This window comes from Pholcus phalangioides, unplaced genomic scaffold (assembly GCF_987345545.1).
Source record: "Pholcus phalangioides strain wild (caught in Gottingen) unplaced genomic scaffold, Ppha-v1.0 ptg000028l_1, whole genome shotgun sequence".
Taxonomy (NCBI): Eukaryota; Metazoa; Arthropoda; class Arachnida; order Araneae; family Pholcidae; genus Pholcus; species Pholcus phalangioides.
In genome coordinates this window covers 2055647-2075282 of record NW_028301618.1, presented here as the reverse complement: position 1 = coordinate 2075282, position 19636 = coordinate 2055647, and the positions used below count along the sequence as shown (strand labels likewise).

Genomic DNA, 19636 nt, shown 5'->3' with positions numbered 1-19636 from the left:
CAAGAAATATTCCTTGCAAGTTCCTCAAACCTGTGCTAATGAGCATCATTGGAGGTACCATTGGTTACGGAGCTGTGGCTTGGTTCAATGCAGCCAAATCTTCTCTCACTAAGATAAACACCATTTATAACTCCTCGATGAGATCTATCTTAGGCCTCCCTACGTCAACTCGCATAGATAAACTCAGAACCATTCTCGCCCTACCCTCCTTTCAGGATTCTATTCTCTTCAGAATTGGGTTATCTTGTATTTCTGCCACAGCCTCTCCCACGCAGGGTCACTCTAACCATATGGATTCGGGTTTTTGTCGCCTCTCTCCATCTTTGGCTAGGAAAATATCACAGTTCAATAATACCATTGGTTTTTCCCATAGGTCCATGTTGCGTCCAATTTATTCCTTTTGGCCGTGGATACCCTCAAATATTTATTTCATATCGGAGGGTCTTAATTTTCAAAAAACTAAGTCTACCATCCCTTATCAAGCAATATTCCAAGAGTACATTGAGTCTCTGCCGCTGAATGCTCATGTAATTGCTACAGATGCATCTAAATCATCTCAAGTGGTTTGTGGAGCTTTCTGTTTGGTTACTAGAGTTATCAAGTCTTGGTTCATTAATAAAGACTCCTCAGTTTTCACTGCGGAGGCCCTTGCTATTACTTTGGGTCTCAGATCCTTCATTCAATCGTCTAATTCTTCAATATTCATATTTACGGATTCCAAATCAGTCATCATGGCTCTCGACAATTTCTCTATTCATTCATCTACGGTGACTCATCTCCTGTATGCTCAACTGGTTCATACTAGTTCTTTGGTTAACAGCATATCACTAATTTGGGTCCCAAGTCATTCGGGCATTACCATTAATGAAACCATTGACAATCATGTTCGTACTGTAGCTTCTTCTACTGTTGATCTTCTACCTTCTAGCCTTTATGTGGAGGACATTCGTTCGATTTACTATCGCTACTTCAAGGAAAATATTCGCAATGCTCTTTTCTTATCTATTCCTGAGTTTAGCTTCTTCTATAACTGCTGCCAGAACTTCTCCCCTTTGTTTTCGAACAGAAGGTTGGAATGTTTATTTTACAAACTCATTTGCAATAGAGCTCCCTTGAACGAATACCTACATCGTATCAGGAAAATGGCTAACCCTCTCTGTCCACAATGCAAGATTCCTGAAACTTCATCTCATTTTTTGTTTTCTTGTATTGGGTTCTCCCAGGTTCGGTTCTCAACTTTTAATTCTCTTTCTCCACCAGTTAGGTGTTGGTCCGAGTTCTGTTCAGGCAGACCTGAGAACATTATCTGTAGCTTTGAGAGGTTCGTTACCCTTAGTCAACGTTTTTCGTGAGTTTTTATTATTTTTTTTCTCTCCCCCTTTTCTTTCTCTCGTTTGGTTTTTGTCCTTTTCTGTCTTGGTTGTTTGGTTTCATTTTTGTTACCACACACTCATCCAGGGACTCCATGTCATCATATCATTCTAAAGCGGCTTAGCATCGTCCCCTAAGCCTGAAGACTTCTTCTCCATCTCATATAACATCTCCATCTGCGTTTGTTTCGTCTGGTTTTTTTTTTTTTTTTTTTTTTTCATACCCTTCTGAAGAAGAGGGAAGAATGGAAATTGCTGGAATTCCCATGTGTTCTGTGATTGATGACAGCTCTTTCGTTAGTATATTTTATAACATTTTCTATGCTTTTGTGGAATGTTTCTTTCTCTAACAGGGGATGGCCCGAAGGCATAAAGCCCTGTATAATTGAAGAAGAAGAAGAAGAAGAAGAATGCGTCAGTAATGGCTGCAGTGTTTTGTATCAGTTAGTATCCTGAGTAGGTCATTCAGTTTTTTGAGTTTGAAAATTGAAGTTAGTGTCCGCGATCGCGAAATAAACAAACATGGGTAAAGGCTACAACAACTACATGACCAAGAAACCTTTCCATCCTGGATCCAAAGCCAATATCAAAAGGGTGAGTCGAGTAATGTTGCCATGATAGATGTTAATTGTCGCATCAATGGGATATGTTAGAGCTTTGGTTTCTCAGCCTTTCATTCTTCAAGCGTCCTCTTAAAATTGTGTAAGAGGTTAGCGTACCCTCGAAATACATGTGTGGAAGACTTGTTTATCATAAAAATATTATTATATATGGCTTTTTTTTGTGCTTACCCCTGAAATATTATGATGTTGGCTTGCTTATTCCCAAAATATATATGTAAGATGCTTGTTTATGTCTGAAATGAATATGTAAGATGCTTGTTTATGGTTGATGTATATATGTAGGAGGCTTGTTTATACGTGAAGTATGTATGTACGAGACTTGTTTATGTGTGAAGTATATATGTACCAGGCTTGTTTATGCCTGAAATATATATATGTAGGAGACTTGGGCATCTCTCAAGAAATATGTAGAGTGCTTTTGTGTGTTGGAGGAACACATAGGAAAGGGACTAGGACTTGAGAAATTTAAAAAAAAATAGGTGCCAGTGGAATTTATAAGGAGCCAATCATTTATATTTACAGCAACAAACTGCCCAAAGTGATAGTTATTTTTTTAGTAGGCTACATGCATGTTGTCCGTGTCGTGGATGGTACTTTTTGGCGGTTAACTTCCCGTAATGGTATACCACTGATAATGTGAGTTATAGTGATCCCTTTTTCTGTGGGGGGAAAAACGACAAGAATGTATTACCATAGACATTTTTTTTAATGCTAGTTATATTTGTGTATTTAGATTTATTATTGAATGTATTATCCATGCCAGGTTTACCCACTTGCAATCGAAACTGATAGTTTGTCCCGACATCCCCGGAGGAGTGCGAAGTCGCCAGGGTTTAAGCAACAGTCGTATTTTTTGCAAAATGAAAAAGAAAATCGTAGAATGCAAAAAAAAGTAACAGCCACTTTCGCAAAAATGTGTACAGGAGGTACGCAACGAGTAGATGTCCAACCATCAATTATTACATTAGCATTCGCAGCATTTTGCTAAAGCTTTCCCCCACATTTTTGTTTTTTTGCAAAAATAATTTTTTATCCAGCTTAAACCCTGGAAGTCGCGCTATGCCCCCTTCTTTGCGCTTTAGCACTGAGCTGCCATGGCAAAAATGAAAGTAAAATCACTTGCGATATAAAAATGGTTATTGCATTGTGGGCGCGACATGTTTTTGCTTTTATTTTGTCATGACAGCTTGCGCTCAGGGAATGGCAGATCAATGCGCCTGTGCCCTTCCCCACAATCCACGCCGCAAAGTATTAACCCCTCACTCTCTTCAGGGTTGCTGGGACACTAGCTATTGGCTTTGAGCTGGACAAGTTCCAGGTCGCCAGGGTGATTAGAAAATCGGTATTTCTGCCTGAAATTTTCTGAATATGGTTGCTAGATTAGAGCCCCAAAGCAGAATGTGCCAAAATCTGTGACGTATGTCGCAGAACAATTAGCGCTACTGCAGAACAATTTGGAAGAATTTTAAGAAAAAGTGCAAAAAAAATACCATTACATTACATGTATGGGGATTTTTTACCTCGGAACATTTCCAGTCAGCTGAGGGCTTGTCGCAGAACAGTGCTAAACATTCTGCTTTGAGGGATTAGAGTCTAAGGCGACATAAAATTTTCTGGTTTCATTACACCATTACTGGTCTTTTACCATGGGAAAACTAAAAGAAGTAATTATTTATAGGATAGTTTTTCTTGATCAATTACCACGCTTGGCTCCTGAGAAATTGGACTACTACTTTATCGCACACCAACTCTGGTCATATCGGCTGACGGCAATGTCCAACCAGTGGAGTTGGATGGGAAATGAAGGCGCCATCTATCGGCGGCCACCCCAGGGTCAGTAGGTAAAGAACTTGTTTTTGGTGTTTGCCTCTTCCCCTCAGATTTGAACCTGTGGACCAAAACAGTGGAAGACGAGCATCTCGCCACTGCCACATAAGAAATTGGGCTGGCACCTAAATATTTTTTCAATTTGTCAAGCCCTGGTCTTGAGTGTAACATGACTTGACAAATCTCAGGTTGTCATGGCGTTAAAAAAAATTAGTGTTAGCTCCTGCAATTTTCTAGCGTGCTCCTGCGTTCAAGCTCTAGAGAAAAATATACACTTGGCTCCTAAAATATTGAAATATTTGGTTGGTGCCTATAAGTTCATTTCTAATTTGTTAAGTCCCTGGGGTACAAATAAAAAAAACCAGTGAAAAATAAATCGTCCAAAAACTGAAAATGTAAGTAAGAGTAGGGGAACTCAAGTCATGAACTGAACATACCGAAGGCAATTTCGGAACACTTTTCGCCAGAAATCAAAATGCATGGTTTTCTACAGGGTTGGGGTTTTTTGATGTCAAAAATCAGTTTTTAACATGTAAAACAGCATCAAAAACTGGTTTAAACTGTCGAAAACGTAAATGAATGCTCTTTGATAATGTTTTGAACACAACAGCTATATAACATGATGGAAAAACTTGTTTTTATATAAAACAATGTTTTATTTTTAAACATTAATTTATTACAATAATTAAAACAAAACCGCGGTTTAAACCCTCAGAAACTGCCATGTGTCAAAAATCTGTCAACCCTGGTTTTCTACTATCACGGAAAAATTGTTAAAGAAGGTCCCAAATTTTTTTTTATAAATCGATTTCCACATTTTCAGTGGCAAGTTCCCGTGCTGTATTTTACCACCCAAAATCGTTCCCTCTCCCCCCCCCCCCTTCAAGATACCGGAAATTGTGCAGCAACTGTTGGCTGAAGATTTTTTTTCATGCTTTAAAATGAGTTTCCATTTCAAAAATAAAGGAAACTAAGTGGCAGAGACGACATGGCTTTCTGTTTTTTTTTATCACGGTTGGGTTGTGCAAATCTCGATGAAATGTTTCATTTTGCATGCAAACAATCTCTCACCAAATAAGGAGTGTTGAACAGCTAAATGCGGAAAAATGTTAAATCACTGCTTTTGCCAAGTGATGAGTGTTAAATTGCTATCGTCAATGAAAAACAAGTGTTGAATCGCTAATGTTTAGGCACCAGCTGCAATTTCTTTTCAGCCGAGCATGGTATTCTCCAAAGCAGATTATGTGGAAATCTGCAATGTATGCTGCAGAACAATCTGGAAGAATTTTCAGAAAACGTACATAAAACACTATTGTTGGGACTTTCACTGCAGAACATCTCCAGTCAGCCGCGAGTTCGTTGCAGAACAATGCAAAACATTCTGCTTTCTAGTTGCCATGGGGACCTAGGATTTGCGCAACCCGTTTGTAGACACCCCGGAATATTTTCACAAATATTTTTTGTCGCCAAGAAATGCCAACCCGCAAAGTTGATGCCTAAGTGAAACGCATGTCTTTGCTTCCTTTTTTTTAGTCTTATCAAAGTCTTCCAGTATGGAACCAATTTATTCCGATTTTTTTCATATCTTGAAAGGGAAATTCTTAGAAATCCTCAAATTGTGCTTTGCTGAAGTTAAAAAATCCCCTTCCCATCGCAATCTGAAACTGAAAATGGTTTCTCGAGAAAAATACCAGCAATTGCCAATTGTTGACAAATATGATACCAAAGCTGAGTAAAGTTTCCAATTATTGGTGAAATCTCAAAAAAAAAACCTGTGGCGAGAAATGAAGTGCCACTGCCAATCGTAGTAGATAAAATGTATTCTGAGGGTTCAACATCACAAATATGAATATTCATAATTGCAATAATCGGCTTGATTCCAATGAAAAATAAGAATTCGAGTAGGCTTCGTTGAAAATACAGGCAGAAACGGAACAATTTAAAAATAGCTGGAAGGATTGAAAATACAGGAATGTCCCGGAAAAACAAGTAGCATGGTCACCACAACCCCCCCTCCCCCCCCCCCAAATTTTGTCTTTTATTTGTGTGGCATGTTTTCTTCAACAGCAAAATGTTTTGCCACATGACAAACTACGGATTTTTTAGTCTGGAAATTGACACCTTTACGTAACTACTGTTTCCTCCTTTCCCCCCATTTTACTAGACTTACTCTTAAAGACCAGAGCTGGACAAATCCCATGCGCCAGGTCACCATGGCAACTATAAAATATATATTGACGCCTGAAATTTTCTGAATGTGGTTTCTTAATCGGGCTCTAAGGGCAACACAAAATTTTTCTGATTTCATAACGCTACGTCTTTCAACATTGGTAAAGTTAAATAAAACATTACTTAGCACCATTTTTCTTGAGCGAAATACCATGCTTGGCTTTCTCCCCCCTCCCCAAGAAATTGGACTGGTACCTAAATATTTTTTGATTTGTCAAGCCCTGCTAAAGACATAATTTCCTAAATAATTTGGCTTTGATGCTAATTTTTTCAGTTGTTATGGCTACCTGGCTCTTGCCAAGCTCGTTTTTCATACTCCCTAGAAATGTGTGCAGAGCTTGTGCACTTGTTGCATAATGCACATTATAAATGTGTTTACATGTTCACGTGTACTGCCATTGTTGAATGAGCGGTCGAAGAGGCCCCTCCATCCCTGGTGGGGGAGAAGGGCTGTTATGCGTACCTTATGTTTTGAACCACTCTACTGAACAAAGAACAAACAATGCACCACACAGAAAAATTTGTCTCGAATACAATTTTAATGAAAAAACCTAGAAATACAGTTGCTTTTGTACACCCATCTGAATGATGGGCCCTTTTCCTGTAATTGATACATGTTTCCAATCTAGCAGACCATATTTCATCATATGGAACCTAAATCATCCTGAACTAGACACATTAAAATTCTCGCTAAAAAAAAAAATGTGAAAAAAAACTTTGTCTTGGTTAAAATTGCTAAAACGAATGAAAATATAAGACTCTACTAAAAAATTACAGTGAATTAAAACAAATTCTATGAGGAAAAAAACATTGAATATGTGAGGGAGATGAAATATACTGTTGGTGCTGCCATCTTATCTTGAAATCAAAGGTGACTCATGTGGTGGTGATAAAATTTTACCCCAGGAAGGTTTCAGAATCAGATGACTGCTGAAAAGAAAGTTTATGCTGTTTGATTTATTAGTGTTGGTGCTGCCATCTAATTTCAAAATCAAAGGTTACTGGTGTGGTTATAAAGCTTGATTTTTCATTTAACTCAGTTCCCTGCTAACAAAGTCTACAAACTGAACTGAATGAAAAGTTCAGTTTTTTTTTTTCTGTACATAAGGAGATGGGAAAAACAACCTTCTAAGGAGCAGACAACTGCTGAAAAGAAATTTTCTGGTATTTGACTCAATGGTGTTTGTGCTGCCATCTTATTTCAAAATTAGTGGTGACTTGTGTGGTTCTGGTGGAGGAAGCTGGATTTCTCATTCAGTGCTGTTCCCTACAAACAAAGCCCACAAACTGAACTGAATAAAAAGTTCAGTTATTTTTGTGGTGCATAAGGAGACGTCCAAAACTAGGCTCCGTAGGAGAAGCAGACGGCAGAGAAATAAGCTGACCATATGTCCTCAAGAAAAATACAGAAGATTGCCAATTGTCACCAAAAACTCTGCCAAAGGTAAGTGAAACTGCCAGTTATGACTGAAATCATCGAAAAATTGTAAAGTGGCAGGAAATGGAGCATAACTGCGAGTGATGGCAGTGGATTTAAATGTGAGTCATGAAAAAAAGTGGAGATGGAAGTGATAACAAAGATATGTCTAATTATACATGTGTTTATATGCATTGACATCATCATCGTACCCCCTCTTTCCTAAGACCCTGAAGTTTCTCTATATTTATGATTCAGATTTAGTGGCGCCATTCTTTTTCAAAGAATTTAGTCTGTATAAAAGGTTTAGCGTTATATTGAATCATTGTGTTGAACCCGTTGTAATACCTGTATGAAAGATTTGTTTGTTGCTATAGTTTGATTCGACTGTAAACACATGCGTTCTGGATAAATTCTCGAAACACGAAGTAACTTATCAATGTTTGGAGAGGTCTATCTAATTGCCCAACTGGAAATGGTGATATTTGCAAGGGTTAGTGGCGAGTTAAAAAATATAGCCTCTGTTTTCGTGCTTATTAATTGTATATAGCTTTTTCGGCTTGGTTGGACAATTTGTGACAAAATATTAAGCTATGTTCTGGGAAATGTGATGAATATTGGGACCTTAATTGGAGATGCTGATTCGCTGGAGTGCAGAAAATGGCTCTGTCTGGTCAGCATCTTTATATTGTCTGCGTATGGTTCCTTTTGTTATATTTATATCTTGTATGTATTTTAGACATGGATGGCAGAGCAAAGAACGGAGAATGAAAAAAGGAAGCAAGAAGAGCTGAAGGTCCAGTATGAGAAAGAGCAAGATCTCTACAACAACAGGTACACTAATATTGTAATAACTACATTCAAATAGATTTCATTTTCTTCCCATCAACCTTTCCAGGGATTGAACCAACTTTGCACCAAACACATTGCTTGTTGTCCAAGAAACACAGATGCATATTTACAGGGGAAGTGGGGCTAAGCAGGCTATGTCCCAGGACGGAAAATGTGAGGAATGAGTGGGTCAAGGAAATTAGTAGAATGAAAGAAGAGTGGCAAAATTTGCATATGCCTGTAGGAGGAAAAAAACCATAAACCTGCCTTTGCCCAGGGAACAAGGGACTGGGTCAGTCAGTGACAAAATGAGTAACGTAGAGCAGTGGTTCTCAACCGGGGGCCCCAGGATATTCCAGGGGGCCCATGGAGAAAAATATCGCAAAAGGGGGGAGCCATGGCTGCTGATGAGGGGGTCATGAAGAAATTTATTAAATGAGTGACCAAAAAAGGGGTTGTATAGTGATTCAAATAAAAATGTTAAAATTTTATACGGACACTGTGTGCTCAAAAACCCAATTACAATGATGATTGTATCAATTACTCTTCTTCCCCAATTACTCTTCTGATGCCAACAAAACCGTTTTATCCACATTTAACGTTGTCTTTTGGTTGGTTGTCTTTAAATAAATGTTGCTTTCAATCACTGTCAATAAAGTGACACTGTATGCATGTATACATTCATATCGAAACCTTATAATTATTGATAACACAAGCTTATTACGAGGGCTCTGATTTTTATGACCTAAAGAAGAAACGTAGTAGCTAATAACTTATCAGCAATGATGTTTCATCTTTAGGTAAAAATCAGAGCCCTACTTATGAGAAATTGGTTACACACATGCAAAAAAATCATTGTGCTTGTTTTCGTGAAACTCTTTAAAATTTTTGATATCTCAAGTGCTAAATTTCATCTTTTAACTACTCAGATCCTTATGCTCGGCATTGAAATATCTTGCCAACCAATCAAAAATCAATCAAATTTTTATGTTAATATTACGCAAATAGGGGAAAAACTATGAAAAAAAAATATTCTTTGCATTTTGTTTGAAATTAAATTTTTTTGGTCATTCTTTTAATAAATTTCTTCATGGCCCCCTCATCAGCAGCCATGGCTCTCCTTTTTCGATATTTTTCTCCATGGTCCCCTGGAATATCCTGGGACCCCCGGTTGAGAACCACTGACATAGAGGGTTAGCAAGCATGTCAGTGATGAAAAGAGTGAGTTAGAGACAGTCGTATTTAAAAAGGGGCTAAGTGAGCAGAAAGGCTCAAAATTTGTCCTGCCCACATGTGCAAAAACCATGAATCCACCTCTGAAGGAACTTGTTAATCATTGATAGCCCCCATTGAGAGAATGAAAGATAGTTGCAGAGGCTTGCAAGCAATTTGTGTTGGACGCAGTCATGTTTTATTACAACAATGAGCTTTTTTAATTATAAATTGATTCTGATAGTAGCAAAGAATGCTGAGAATCGCTTGTGAAGTTATAAGTAGCATGAGGAAAACACTTAATATCTTCAAGTGCGTATAACTAATTTTTTGCAAAAATTGTTCCCTGTTGGACTTACTTGATTCTGTATTTCGTTTCTAAAGTTTGTATCATTTTTTCAATCGCGATAATTTTTCTTGTTCGATTTTATTTAAGAAATAATTATGTTTCATCCATCCACAGAGCTCTTTTGAGCACTGAGAGCAAAGACAAGTTGGAGTTGAACTTCATGTATGAGGCTCCACCCGGTGCTAAAAGAGGTGAGTTTTGCATTATATTACTGTACTTTTTTAGAATATTGACATTTTATATGTTTATGATATTGTTGCTCAAGCGATAAGACTTATGGTTTTGCACATTAAGTTGTAAGGGTTATGGATATACAAATACAAGGCCACAATAGGTAAAATACCCAACAAGGTGGTTTGTTCAAAAGTGCACGATTTGTTCAAAAAGTAACGGACTATAATTTTTTCATGCATGAACTAATGATTCTATAGAGGCATGGTTTGGTGCATGTATGTAGGCAATCTTATTGCGCATGCCTGAATTTTTTTCCTGCCTGCAGAAGCTGCCAGTTGCTGGAATACCACTGATGAATGAGGAAGTCTAAGTGAAAGCCATCATATTTTTGTTTTTGACAAAGTGGCAGAAAAAACTTGAACGCTACTGCATTAATTATGATGAAGCTGCCAATTGTGATGCAGAACCTTTTGGTAGTACTGCTTGGTGATGGTTGTGATCATAGGGGTGCGTACCCGTATGAACCACACAGGGTTGACAGGTTTTTGATGGTATGGTTTAAGCCATCATGTCAAAAACCCTCCATCAAAAACATCAAATATTGCTTTTCAATATAAAAGCTCCCGTTAGAAATATACACATTAAGTGCATATAATGTTTAAAATGACTGTTATACGAAGAATAAATATTTAATATGATGGTAAGTAATTTTCTGCTCTCTACAAAATTATTTCAGACAATATATTATGGTTTTTTTTTTCTTATAAAATGTACAAGTTGAATAAAGCATAGCATAAATGCTGAAGAAAAACTATGGAATGATTTGATAATTCTTCAAATCAAGATGATACTTGATCTCCAACTGCTTATATATATGTGTATGGATATAAACATCTGCTTTACTCTTTTTATAACAGATGTTTAAATATATGTAATGTTGATTTTTGTAATTATTGAATTACCTAGATGATAGCACTTATACTTAAAGCAATACCCTTATTATGGATAATATTACAATATATCTAGTAATCAAAATATATTGAGTGGTAGGACTGAAATGTCCTTTAGTTTGGCAGTGTTCTGATTGTATATGATGCTTCGGACACTGCTGTAACTTATTCTTAGTGCAAAAGTAAGAGTAACTTAGTTTGACTATGATATGGTATATTTACCAGCATTTACATAATGCAATAGTTTTCCAATCGAAGCTGTATCTAAACGTGTAAAATAATGCTTTGGGTGTATAAAGTCCTGCCAGCTCTGCTTTGATTGAAAATTCTCTTTAAAAACTCTAGATTTATACAACCTGACCTAAGACATTTTTAGGTGAGAACAAATGATTTGGCAATTGATACAGATTATATGCCAGAATTTTTAATGTGTAATAAAATTTTTTTTGCGTGGAAGTCCATAACATCTATACGCCGGGCACCAGAGGCATCGGAAGTATTTTAGACTTGTGGGTGCTCGACTTGGTCTCTATTCTTTAGATAGGTGATTTGATTTCTGAATTAATTCTAAAGGTACTCAACCCTGTGCTGCAAAATACAGTGATGCTCAAGCACTCTGGTTACGGTCCCCACTGCAGGGTACCACCATGGAACGGCTGTCAGGGCTAGACAATCACTACACGTACATAGAGCCGCAACTAAATACTCTTTCGGGTGGAGCAAGCATGCCTCTGTTGTTAAAGGCATTCAGGGTGCCAAAGTGACAAACACTCTTATCAATGTGTAAATTAAAGAAATTGTAAGAATTTCATTCGATGATTAAAATTGTCTCGATTTCATGCATACATTTGTGAAACGCCATCTTGACAAACTTGCCATTTGAGAAACTATCCATACTTAGAATAAGACAACCATAAGTATTCTTTATGGGCGTTGTATAATATTTTATCATGTGTATATATTGTTTATAATTTTTGTTAATTGCATTTTTAATTGGGTTGCTGTATTTTTGAAATATAGGCTATGACATCCATATTTTTCTCATCCACCTCGTTGGGCATTTTGCCTGTTGTGGCGTCGTATTTGTATAAGTGTGCTCCTCTTTTGATGTGTATAGGCAGTGCTCGCAACTGGGAAGAAGGTTTAAGACCTCTGCTCTAAGTCATGGGTACGTTTGGCGAGTGCGGGTCATTCCCGTTTTCAAAACGTATAGGAGGGCCACTTAAGCGGTCTCGAATGTGCTGCAAACAACTTAGGTGATCTGCACCACAAGTAGCTCAAGTGACGTAAAAACGTGCCACGGCCACTTAAGTTAATGGTTCCCGAACTTTTGTCCCCCACCCCCATGGCTTCCTTGCTCTGGTCAACTTTCATCCACAGTTCTCCAGAATAGTCAAACAAAGAACCCTCTCCCTCCAAAGCACTGAATAGGCACACATCGGCTCTTTACAGAACAATGCAACAACAGGTTTTTGACGCTTGGTAGTTTTTGACTGTTTAAACTTTCAAAAACCTTTTAACGTTACTTTTCAATATAAAAATTCCTGTTGCAAATACACACATATTGATTACATGTAATGTTTAAAGTGACTATGTCTTTTACAATATTAAGTATTTATTCTTTGTATAATAATTCTCTATACAGAATTTTTTTAAACAGTATATAGGGCATTTTTTCATGTAAAATATATAATTTGAATAGATCATAGCATAAAAGCTGAAGGAAAAACTATGGAACTATTTGTTCTCTAATTCAGCATGATTCTCGACCTTCCAAAATCTCTTCAACTGCAGTATTTGTGTATTGATATAAACCATCTGTTGTACTCTTTTCAAAGCAGATAGGTGTTTAAAAACTTCTTTTACACCGTATATGTGATGTTGATTTCTGTTATTAAATTATCTAGATCAGCGGTTCTCAGTCTTTTTTGTCTCATGGAGCCCTATCCAGTATATAATTTCTATGGCGGAGCCCTGTTTGACTCGAGGAGCCCTTTTCTGTATATAATTTTTATGGCAGAACCTTGTAGGCCTCTTTTATTTATCTATCAAATTTACTGATTTATATTATTTTCCTTGAGTCACTGCGGAGCACCGGTTGAGAACCCCTGATCTAGATAATCTCTGATACTTAAAACGCTATCCTTATTGTAGATAACATTAGAATATATCTAGCAATAAAAATACCAAATTGTAGGACTAAAATATCCTTTAATTTAGCAGTGGTAATTGCATATGATGTTTAAGAAAAGCTATAACTTACTCCAAGTACAAAAGTACAAATGGTAGGGCCTAACATTGACGAGAAGTTTATGACTGATTTTATAATGAGTTGGTCTCTGAGGTCAAAAACTTGACCTTGTGATTTTCTGTCGCACATATTTTGAATAAACAGCTCTATTTCACTTAGTAAAAATTGAACACAGATAATCAATAGTTTCGATAAAATGAACCATAAAATTATATACAGTAAAATTTCTCTTTTGCAGACACATGACAAAAAAAAAGTTGTCTGTAAAAATGTGACCCTGTCAGAGGGTTGTTCCCTCTATAAATTGTATTATATATTACTAGCTGATACCCGGCGACGTTGCCCGTCCCGTGAAAAATTTATATATGTATAGCTTATTAATTATTTCTTACTCAAAAAAATGAATTTCTTACTCAAAAAGCTAAATGAATCGGGAACTGTGATCGCTTGAAAATGAGTGGCATTTCTTCAGTGATAATTGGGATACGTGGAATGAAGACGTCTTCTCCTTTGGCACATCCAGTTAGAATCGTCGCTTCAATGATGCAATTGTGCAATTTCTTCACGCAGAGTCTGGTGCCATTGCAGAGTCTCGGTGTGTCCAAATTCCTTAAAAGCATTATAGGTGCTCTGACTTTGAGGGTCAAATTGTGTGGTGGCACACTCGGAATATCCAAAGGAGTTCAGAAATTCTGCAGGATACAGAACTAAATGTCTGAGCGGTGTCTGTGACGGTGTCAACCGATTTGTAAGATGTGGAGTCTCCTGGAAAAATTTTTAGGATTTTTTCGTTGATCTTGTTCACACTGTCATTTTTCGGTGCCAGAATCGCTCTCAGAAAGCCACTCATGGTTTTGGTCATTTTGTTGAATTTTTGGGAAGACTTTGTCTGCAAGTTCTTGAACTGAGTTTAACAACTGGCAAAATCCATTTGGGAACGTAATCGGTCCAGTTCTTGGGTCAACTGATGTGAAAATGATAGCAGTGCTGAGTCATTTTGCAGTTGAACTTGCATGTAGGTGGATAATGATAATTTTTTAACTTCGTGCCAGAGTGTTGATGATTTGAGGCAAGCATTGAGTTCATCAGTTGGCGTTGAACATTTTTATTCCCAGTTTTGTCAGCGTAGTTGTTGTTCTCTGTTGTTAGCGACGTCATATGTCCAGCTTGTGCAGCGAATATTATTCAAACGCCTTTTACGCATTTTTTAAATTGAAACTATACCTATACGATGGGCGGTTGATGAGATAAAGGCCGCATTATCACTTACAGGATTACAGGAAAACCTGTATATAGGCTAGCAGAAATATCCGGCGCTTCCCGGGTTTTCTGCAATTAAATTGGAAAAGTGACAAACCGTTATAAAGGAATAAACTGTTATAATAACAGAATTAAAGGTGTGACAAACCATTGTAAAGGCATATATACATGTCTGAAACGCATTGTTGGAAACCACGGTAACCAAAGTAAACGTTCCGAAAGTGATTGTTGAGGCCCCCAAAACCATTGTTGCCCGACAGTTTTTTGCCCATTTCGGGCATTTGCCCAGCTCTGACGAACTTTTAAAGTAGCCTACGGTTCAATCCCGGACTTGTTTGGTATATATGCAAAATCTGGCGACGATCGGTCTAAAACTGTAGATTTGTATAAAGAGCATACATACATACATACATACTTTCACATTTATATATAAGATTAACAATAACTGAAATGGTTCTTTATTTGAATATGAATGGAATTTTGACGACGTGAGATGCGTTTAAAGTCATGAAAATACATAATTATTGCATAGATACGAAATTAAAATTACAAAAGAAATATTATACAAAGTTTACGTACTGAATTAACATCTTTTGGAAAAACTGATCAATCGCGGTGTGGTAGGTTTTATTGGGTATTTCAATTCCTTCAAAATGTATTTCTAGCTGAAAGACTAAATGCAATGACTTTCCGTCATTGCATTTACAGGTAAATGTATTCAATCAATGCAAATGAATTCATTTGAAAGACCACAATTTCCAATTTTAAGTTTTTCACTGTATTTGAGATGCCAATTTTTTTTCTCTGAATCAGAGAATGAGGAGTATACTAGAGCTGACCGCATCAAACTGGGGAGTAATGTAAAATATAGGAGCACAACCAGCAACACGATTTCAGATTCTATAAGAAGAACAGAGGTGCCAAACGTTAACAAACTTCAAGCCAAAATTTCATTAAAAAGTGGCCAAATATAAAAAAAGTTTATCAAATATTTGAACTTTTATTGCTATCTAATGAGCATAATTTGAACAAAAGTAGTAATTATTGGTGTCCATGCATGGGGTTTTAGTCCAATGGAATGAATGATGAAAATGGTGTCCATGCCCATATCTGAGGGTGACCGTTAAACAGGGGGTTGAACTATACTATTCAAATAGGTTTTTTGCTAGAACATTTTTATTTGGCCATAAAATAGGGGTGACCGTTAAGAGGGGTTTTACTGTATTATCTGTTTTCTTTGATTCTTTGTGTGTAGAAAAATTCTAAATTGCAAATTATAGTTGGTATTTTGTTTTAATTGTAATAAATTAGTGTTTAAAAAATAAAGCATTGTAGTATGCAAAAAAGCAAGTTCTTCATCATGTTATATACCTGTTGTGTTCAAAACTTTATCCAAAAGCATTCCTTTAAATCAGCTGTTCTGAACCTTTTTTGACTCGCAGAGCCTTTTCCAGTGTGTAATTTTTATGGTGGAGCCCTGTTTGACTCGAGGAGTCCTTTTTGTATATAATTTTTATTCGGGAACCCTGTAGGCCTCTTTTTCTTATTTATCTATCAACTTAACTGATTTATTTTATTTTCCTCGAGTCGCTGTGGAGCCCCTGGGAAGTGCACACGGAGCCCCAGTTGAGAACCACTGCTTTAGATTTTTGATAGTTTAAACCAGTTTTTGATGTCAAACCCAACCCTGGAACCCCCAAAACGGAATTTTTAGCACTGTTCTGCCACGAGCCCTTAGTTGACTGGAAATGTTCTGCGGTAAAAACCCTCATACATGTAATAGTTGTTGCACATAATAGTTTTTGCACTTTTCCTTAAAATTATTGCAAATTGTTCTGCGACGTTCTACGGCAGATTTCAGCACATTTTGCTTTGGGGCCTGGAACCACGACTGGAGTCATAGAAGATGGTCAGCATAACTTTGACATTGCATCTCCTGAAAACCAAATCGTCAGTCAAAATGAAATGATCCAATGCTAATGCTTGCATCGTCTGCAATCAGTTTATCCTGCATCTACGGAGTCATCACTTGGTCAATAACTATCTCATTTCTGGATGTTGAGGGCTTACCAGAATGTGCTTCACTCCCCATCTATGTTCAACCATCTTTGAAGCGGTTGTATCCTTCCTTTATCTGTGTGGTACCCATTGCTTCATCTGCGAAGGTCTGTTGAATCTTGTGGATTGTTTCCACTCTGCAGTCACCGAACTTCCCACGGACTTTAATGCAGTAGCATTGTTCAAGTTTTTCCCTGCCACTTTGTCAAAAATCAAAATGCAACGGTCACTCACACTTTCTCAATCGTCACCTGTCTACCAACCACTAGCAGTTTCTGCAGGCAGGAAAAAATTTAAGCATGTGTATTAGGATTACCTACATACCTGCATCGAATCACGCCTCCCTAGCTTCATTGGTTCATGCATGAAAAATTATGGTCGGATGCTTTTGAAACAAACCTTGTACAAGGGAAAACGTGTATCATAGATCAGGTTCTCAAAATTTAATTCTCTATTCTTTGTGATCTTTAAAGACCTTTTTTGTTTTTATATGCGAAGAATTTTTTTAATGCTGAATATGTATGTTGAAATATATGTAACGTACGTTAATTTCTTATGTTTCTTTTTTTTTTCATGTCACTCTGTTCCGTTTATTTTGGCAGAGCGTCAGGTAATCAACTTCCTTAGTTATGACTTGAGATTGTGACAAAATAAAAGTGGCTATTACAAAGTCACTATTGATTGTGTGTGCATTAAATTTTTTGAGTAAAATTGTTTGCTCACCGTAACAATATTCTAATATAAGTGCATCATTTAAATTAAATATTTTAAAATGAGTATATTACTGTATATTGTATACAGGGTGCATAACTAACTGGGTATGGCATTTTACTGGCGAACTGTTGATCCTAGAGAGGTATGCTTCCAGGTTGTGTAGTTATTAAAATTTAAAAAAATTAACTTTTCATACAGTCCCCGTGTACTACACTTTATTTGGAAACTTTTTCTAATTGGAAGTATACCTCTAGAATCAACGGTTCGCCAGTAAAATGCCATACCCCTGTTTTATATGCACTCTTGAAATTGCATTAGCGTGAGTGCAAAAGATGATGCCATAAGACAGTTGCACATGTATACATTTTAAAACGATACTGCAAAATAGTCTTTTCTTGAAAAATGGTCCTCATAAATGTGAATTTGTTGAGACAATCACAATGAATTTTTTCCCCATCTTTAATTTAAACTTTATTTGTGTAATGAGAGGTAACTGATTTTTTGTGTTCATTAATGTATGAATTGTACTTGAATAGAAAGAGGATGATGAGCCAGAATACAAGTTCGAATGGCAAAGGAAATACAACGCACCGAGAGAAGAGTGAGTATGATGCAAGATCGCTCATATAAATCGATCTTGTTTTTTTCTTCCAAAATTTGCAGTGATACCCCTTGGTTTTCGCAAGCATAATTTGCTTTGAAAACATAATTCAAAAACATTCGGCTACTGTAAACAAAATCTACTAGCTTGTAATTCAAAACACTTGTATACCAAAGAGCATTGCTTGCCAAATCAAATAAAAAGTATTAGTGCTAGGAAAACACTTCATAGGTGCGAAGCTTCTTTATTCCGCAAAGTCTGTGTGAAATAGCGTATTTGAGTTGTCCGGGACCCCTTTCCAATCTAGCAGACGAGTTGACATAATTTCTCTGATAATTCTGTGTTATCCTCAGACTTCAATTCAGGTATCTTACATAAAGATTAGGTGCTAAAGGCAATTTTTTTAGTTGCCATAGCGACCTGGTGCCTGGATTTTTATTCAATCCCTGCCAAAGAGTAGACTTCTCCAATGGAAATAATGGAACCTCAAATGAGAGAAAGATTCTTCCTGTGACTACAGAGAGTGATGGTGATGCCACTTTCAGCTATTCATACAAAGTGTAGATAAGTGGAAAGTGAAGATGAATTTTAAAATGAAATTTTTACAGGCTTCTCCTGGGAATCAAACCACTGTTCCCTCGCAATGGGATTATGGGTGCGGAGGGACAGTGATTCTCAATTCCGTCTCGGAAGTCTCTTAGGCCGGGATTACACACACTATAAAAGTTTAATAAAAAATCTTTTACAAAAATTGAAAAACAACCAATAACCCTATGGGCTACATTCACTCGACTGTATTAGTTGCATTTTCCAGCTTTTATAAAAGAATTTTTCTAAAACTGTTATAGTGTAATGCCAGCCTTAGTCTAGTTCTCATCCAGGAGGATTTGTTATAACACACTTAGTATTGCAGGGTATCACTAGTTTATCAAGCCAAAATTTTTGCTCGCCTTCCAAAACACTTGTAAAACAAGTTACTGTTATTTCTTGCTCATAACCGCAGCTGCAAATTTCTCTCCTTTGGGAAAAAATATATAGTAGGCGTATAATCCATCTTTGAAAATTTCACTCATCAATAGTAAATCCATAAGAAATGGAAGGGGCTGTTTATCATGTTTTTGTAGAAAAATTAACTTTTTTTTGCATATCAGTACGCCATCTATAAATCTTGAAAAAAAAAATAATTTGTATTTATTTACATTCTATCATCTTGGAAAAACAACTGCAGAGATAAGATGCAGCTGTATATTGTCGGCACTAATAATTTCCTATGGTCTGAATTATTTATGCAGAAAAAAAACTGTACAACTCTGCTTCGGAGGGGGCTCCCGTGCCAATCGCAGACCAGCAGTGGAAGACCACTGATTTAGTTGATTGTATGTCATTATTCAGCAATTTAAATGAATTTATACGTGTGTGTGTGTGTATGTATATACAGGGTGATTATAAAAAAACTATCCCGACATATGGGCCCCTAACTATCATACCATTCACAGAAACTGAATGAAATTTTGGCATAAGGTATTTTGATGTATGCGCTCAAGAATGATATGGAAAACAACAGTGTCACTCTAACAGTTACGGTTACAGTGAGAAAATTTCGAAAATATCAAATGGCAACACCAAGTTTTTTGTATTGGAATGTGATCTCCATTGTGAAAAACCCTAAATAGCGTTCGAACGGTAACTGTAGCATGAAAATCACCGGCGGTAGATAGGCTAAAAGTAAGGGCAACCAATGACAGAGAAGCAGCATAAAATAAAGCATTT

The 19636-nt window shown here is 36.8% G+C and overlaps 1 protein-coding gene across 1 annotated transcript in view; it reads left to right on the top strand.

The window, feature by feature from the left end:
• Positions 1-1779: 1779 nt before the first annotated feature.
• LOC149067727 (uncharacterized) overlaps positions 1780-19636 on the top strand; it is a 34323-nt gene continuing 16466 nt past the window's right edge. Inside the window, exons 1-5 of the mRNA XM_089251973.1 lie at positions 1780-1964; positions 8206-8300; positions 9973-10049; positions 17154-17161; positions 17802-17866. Of these exons, the coding sequence (XP_089108099.1) occupies positions 1893-1964; positions 8206-8300; positions 9973-10049; positions 17154-17161; positions 17802-17866 (317 nt within the window). The 5' untranslated portion in view covers positions 1780-1892. The remainder of the gene's footprint in view (positions 1965-8205; positions 8301-9972; positions 10050-17153; positions 17162-17801; positions 17867-19636) is intronic.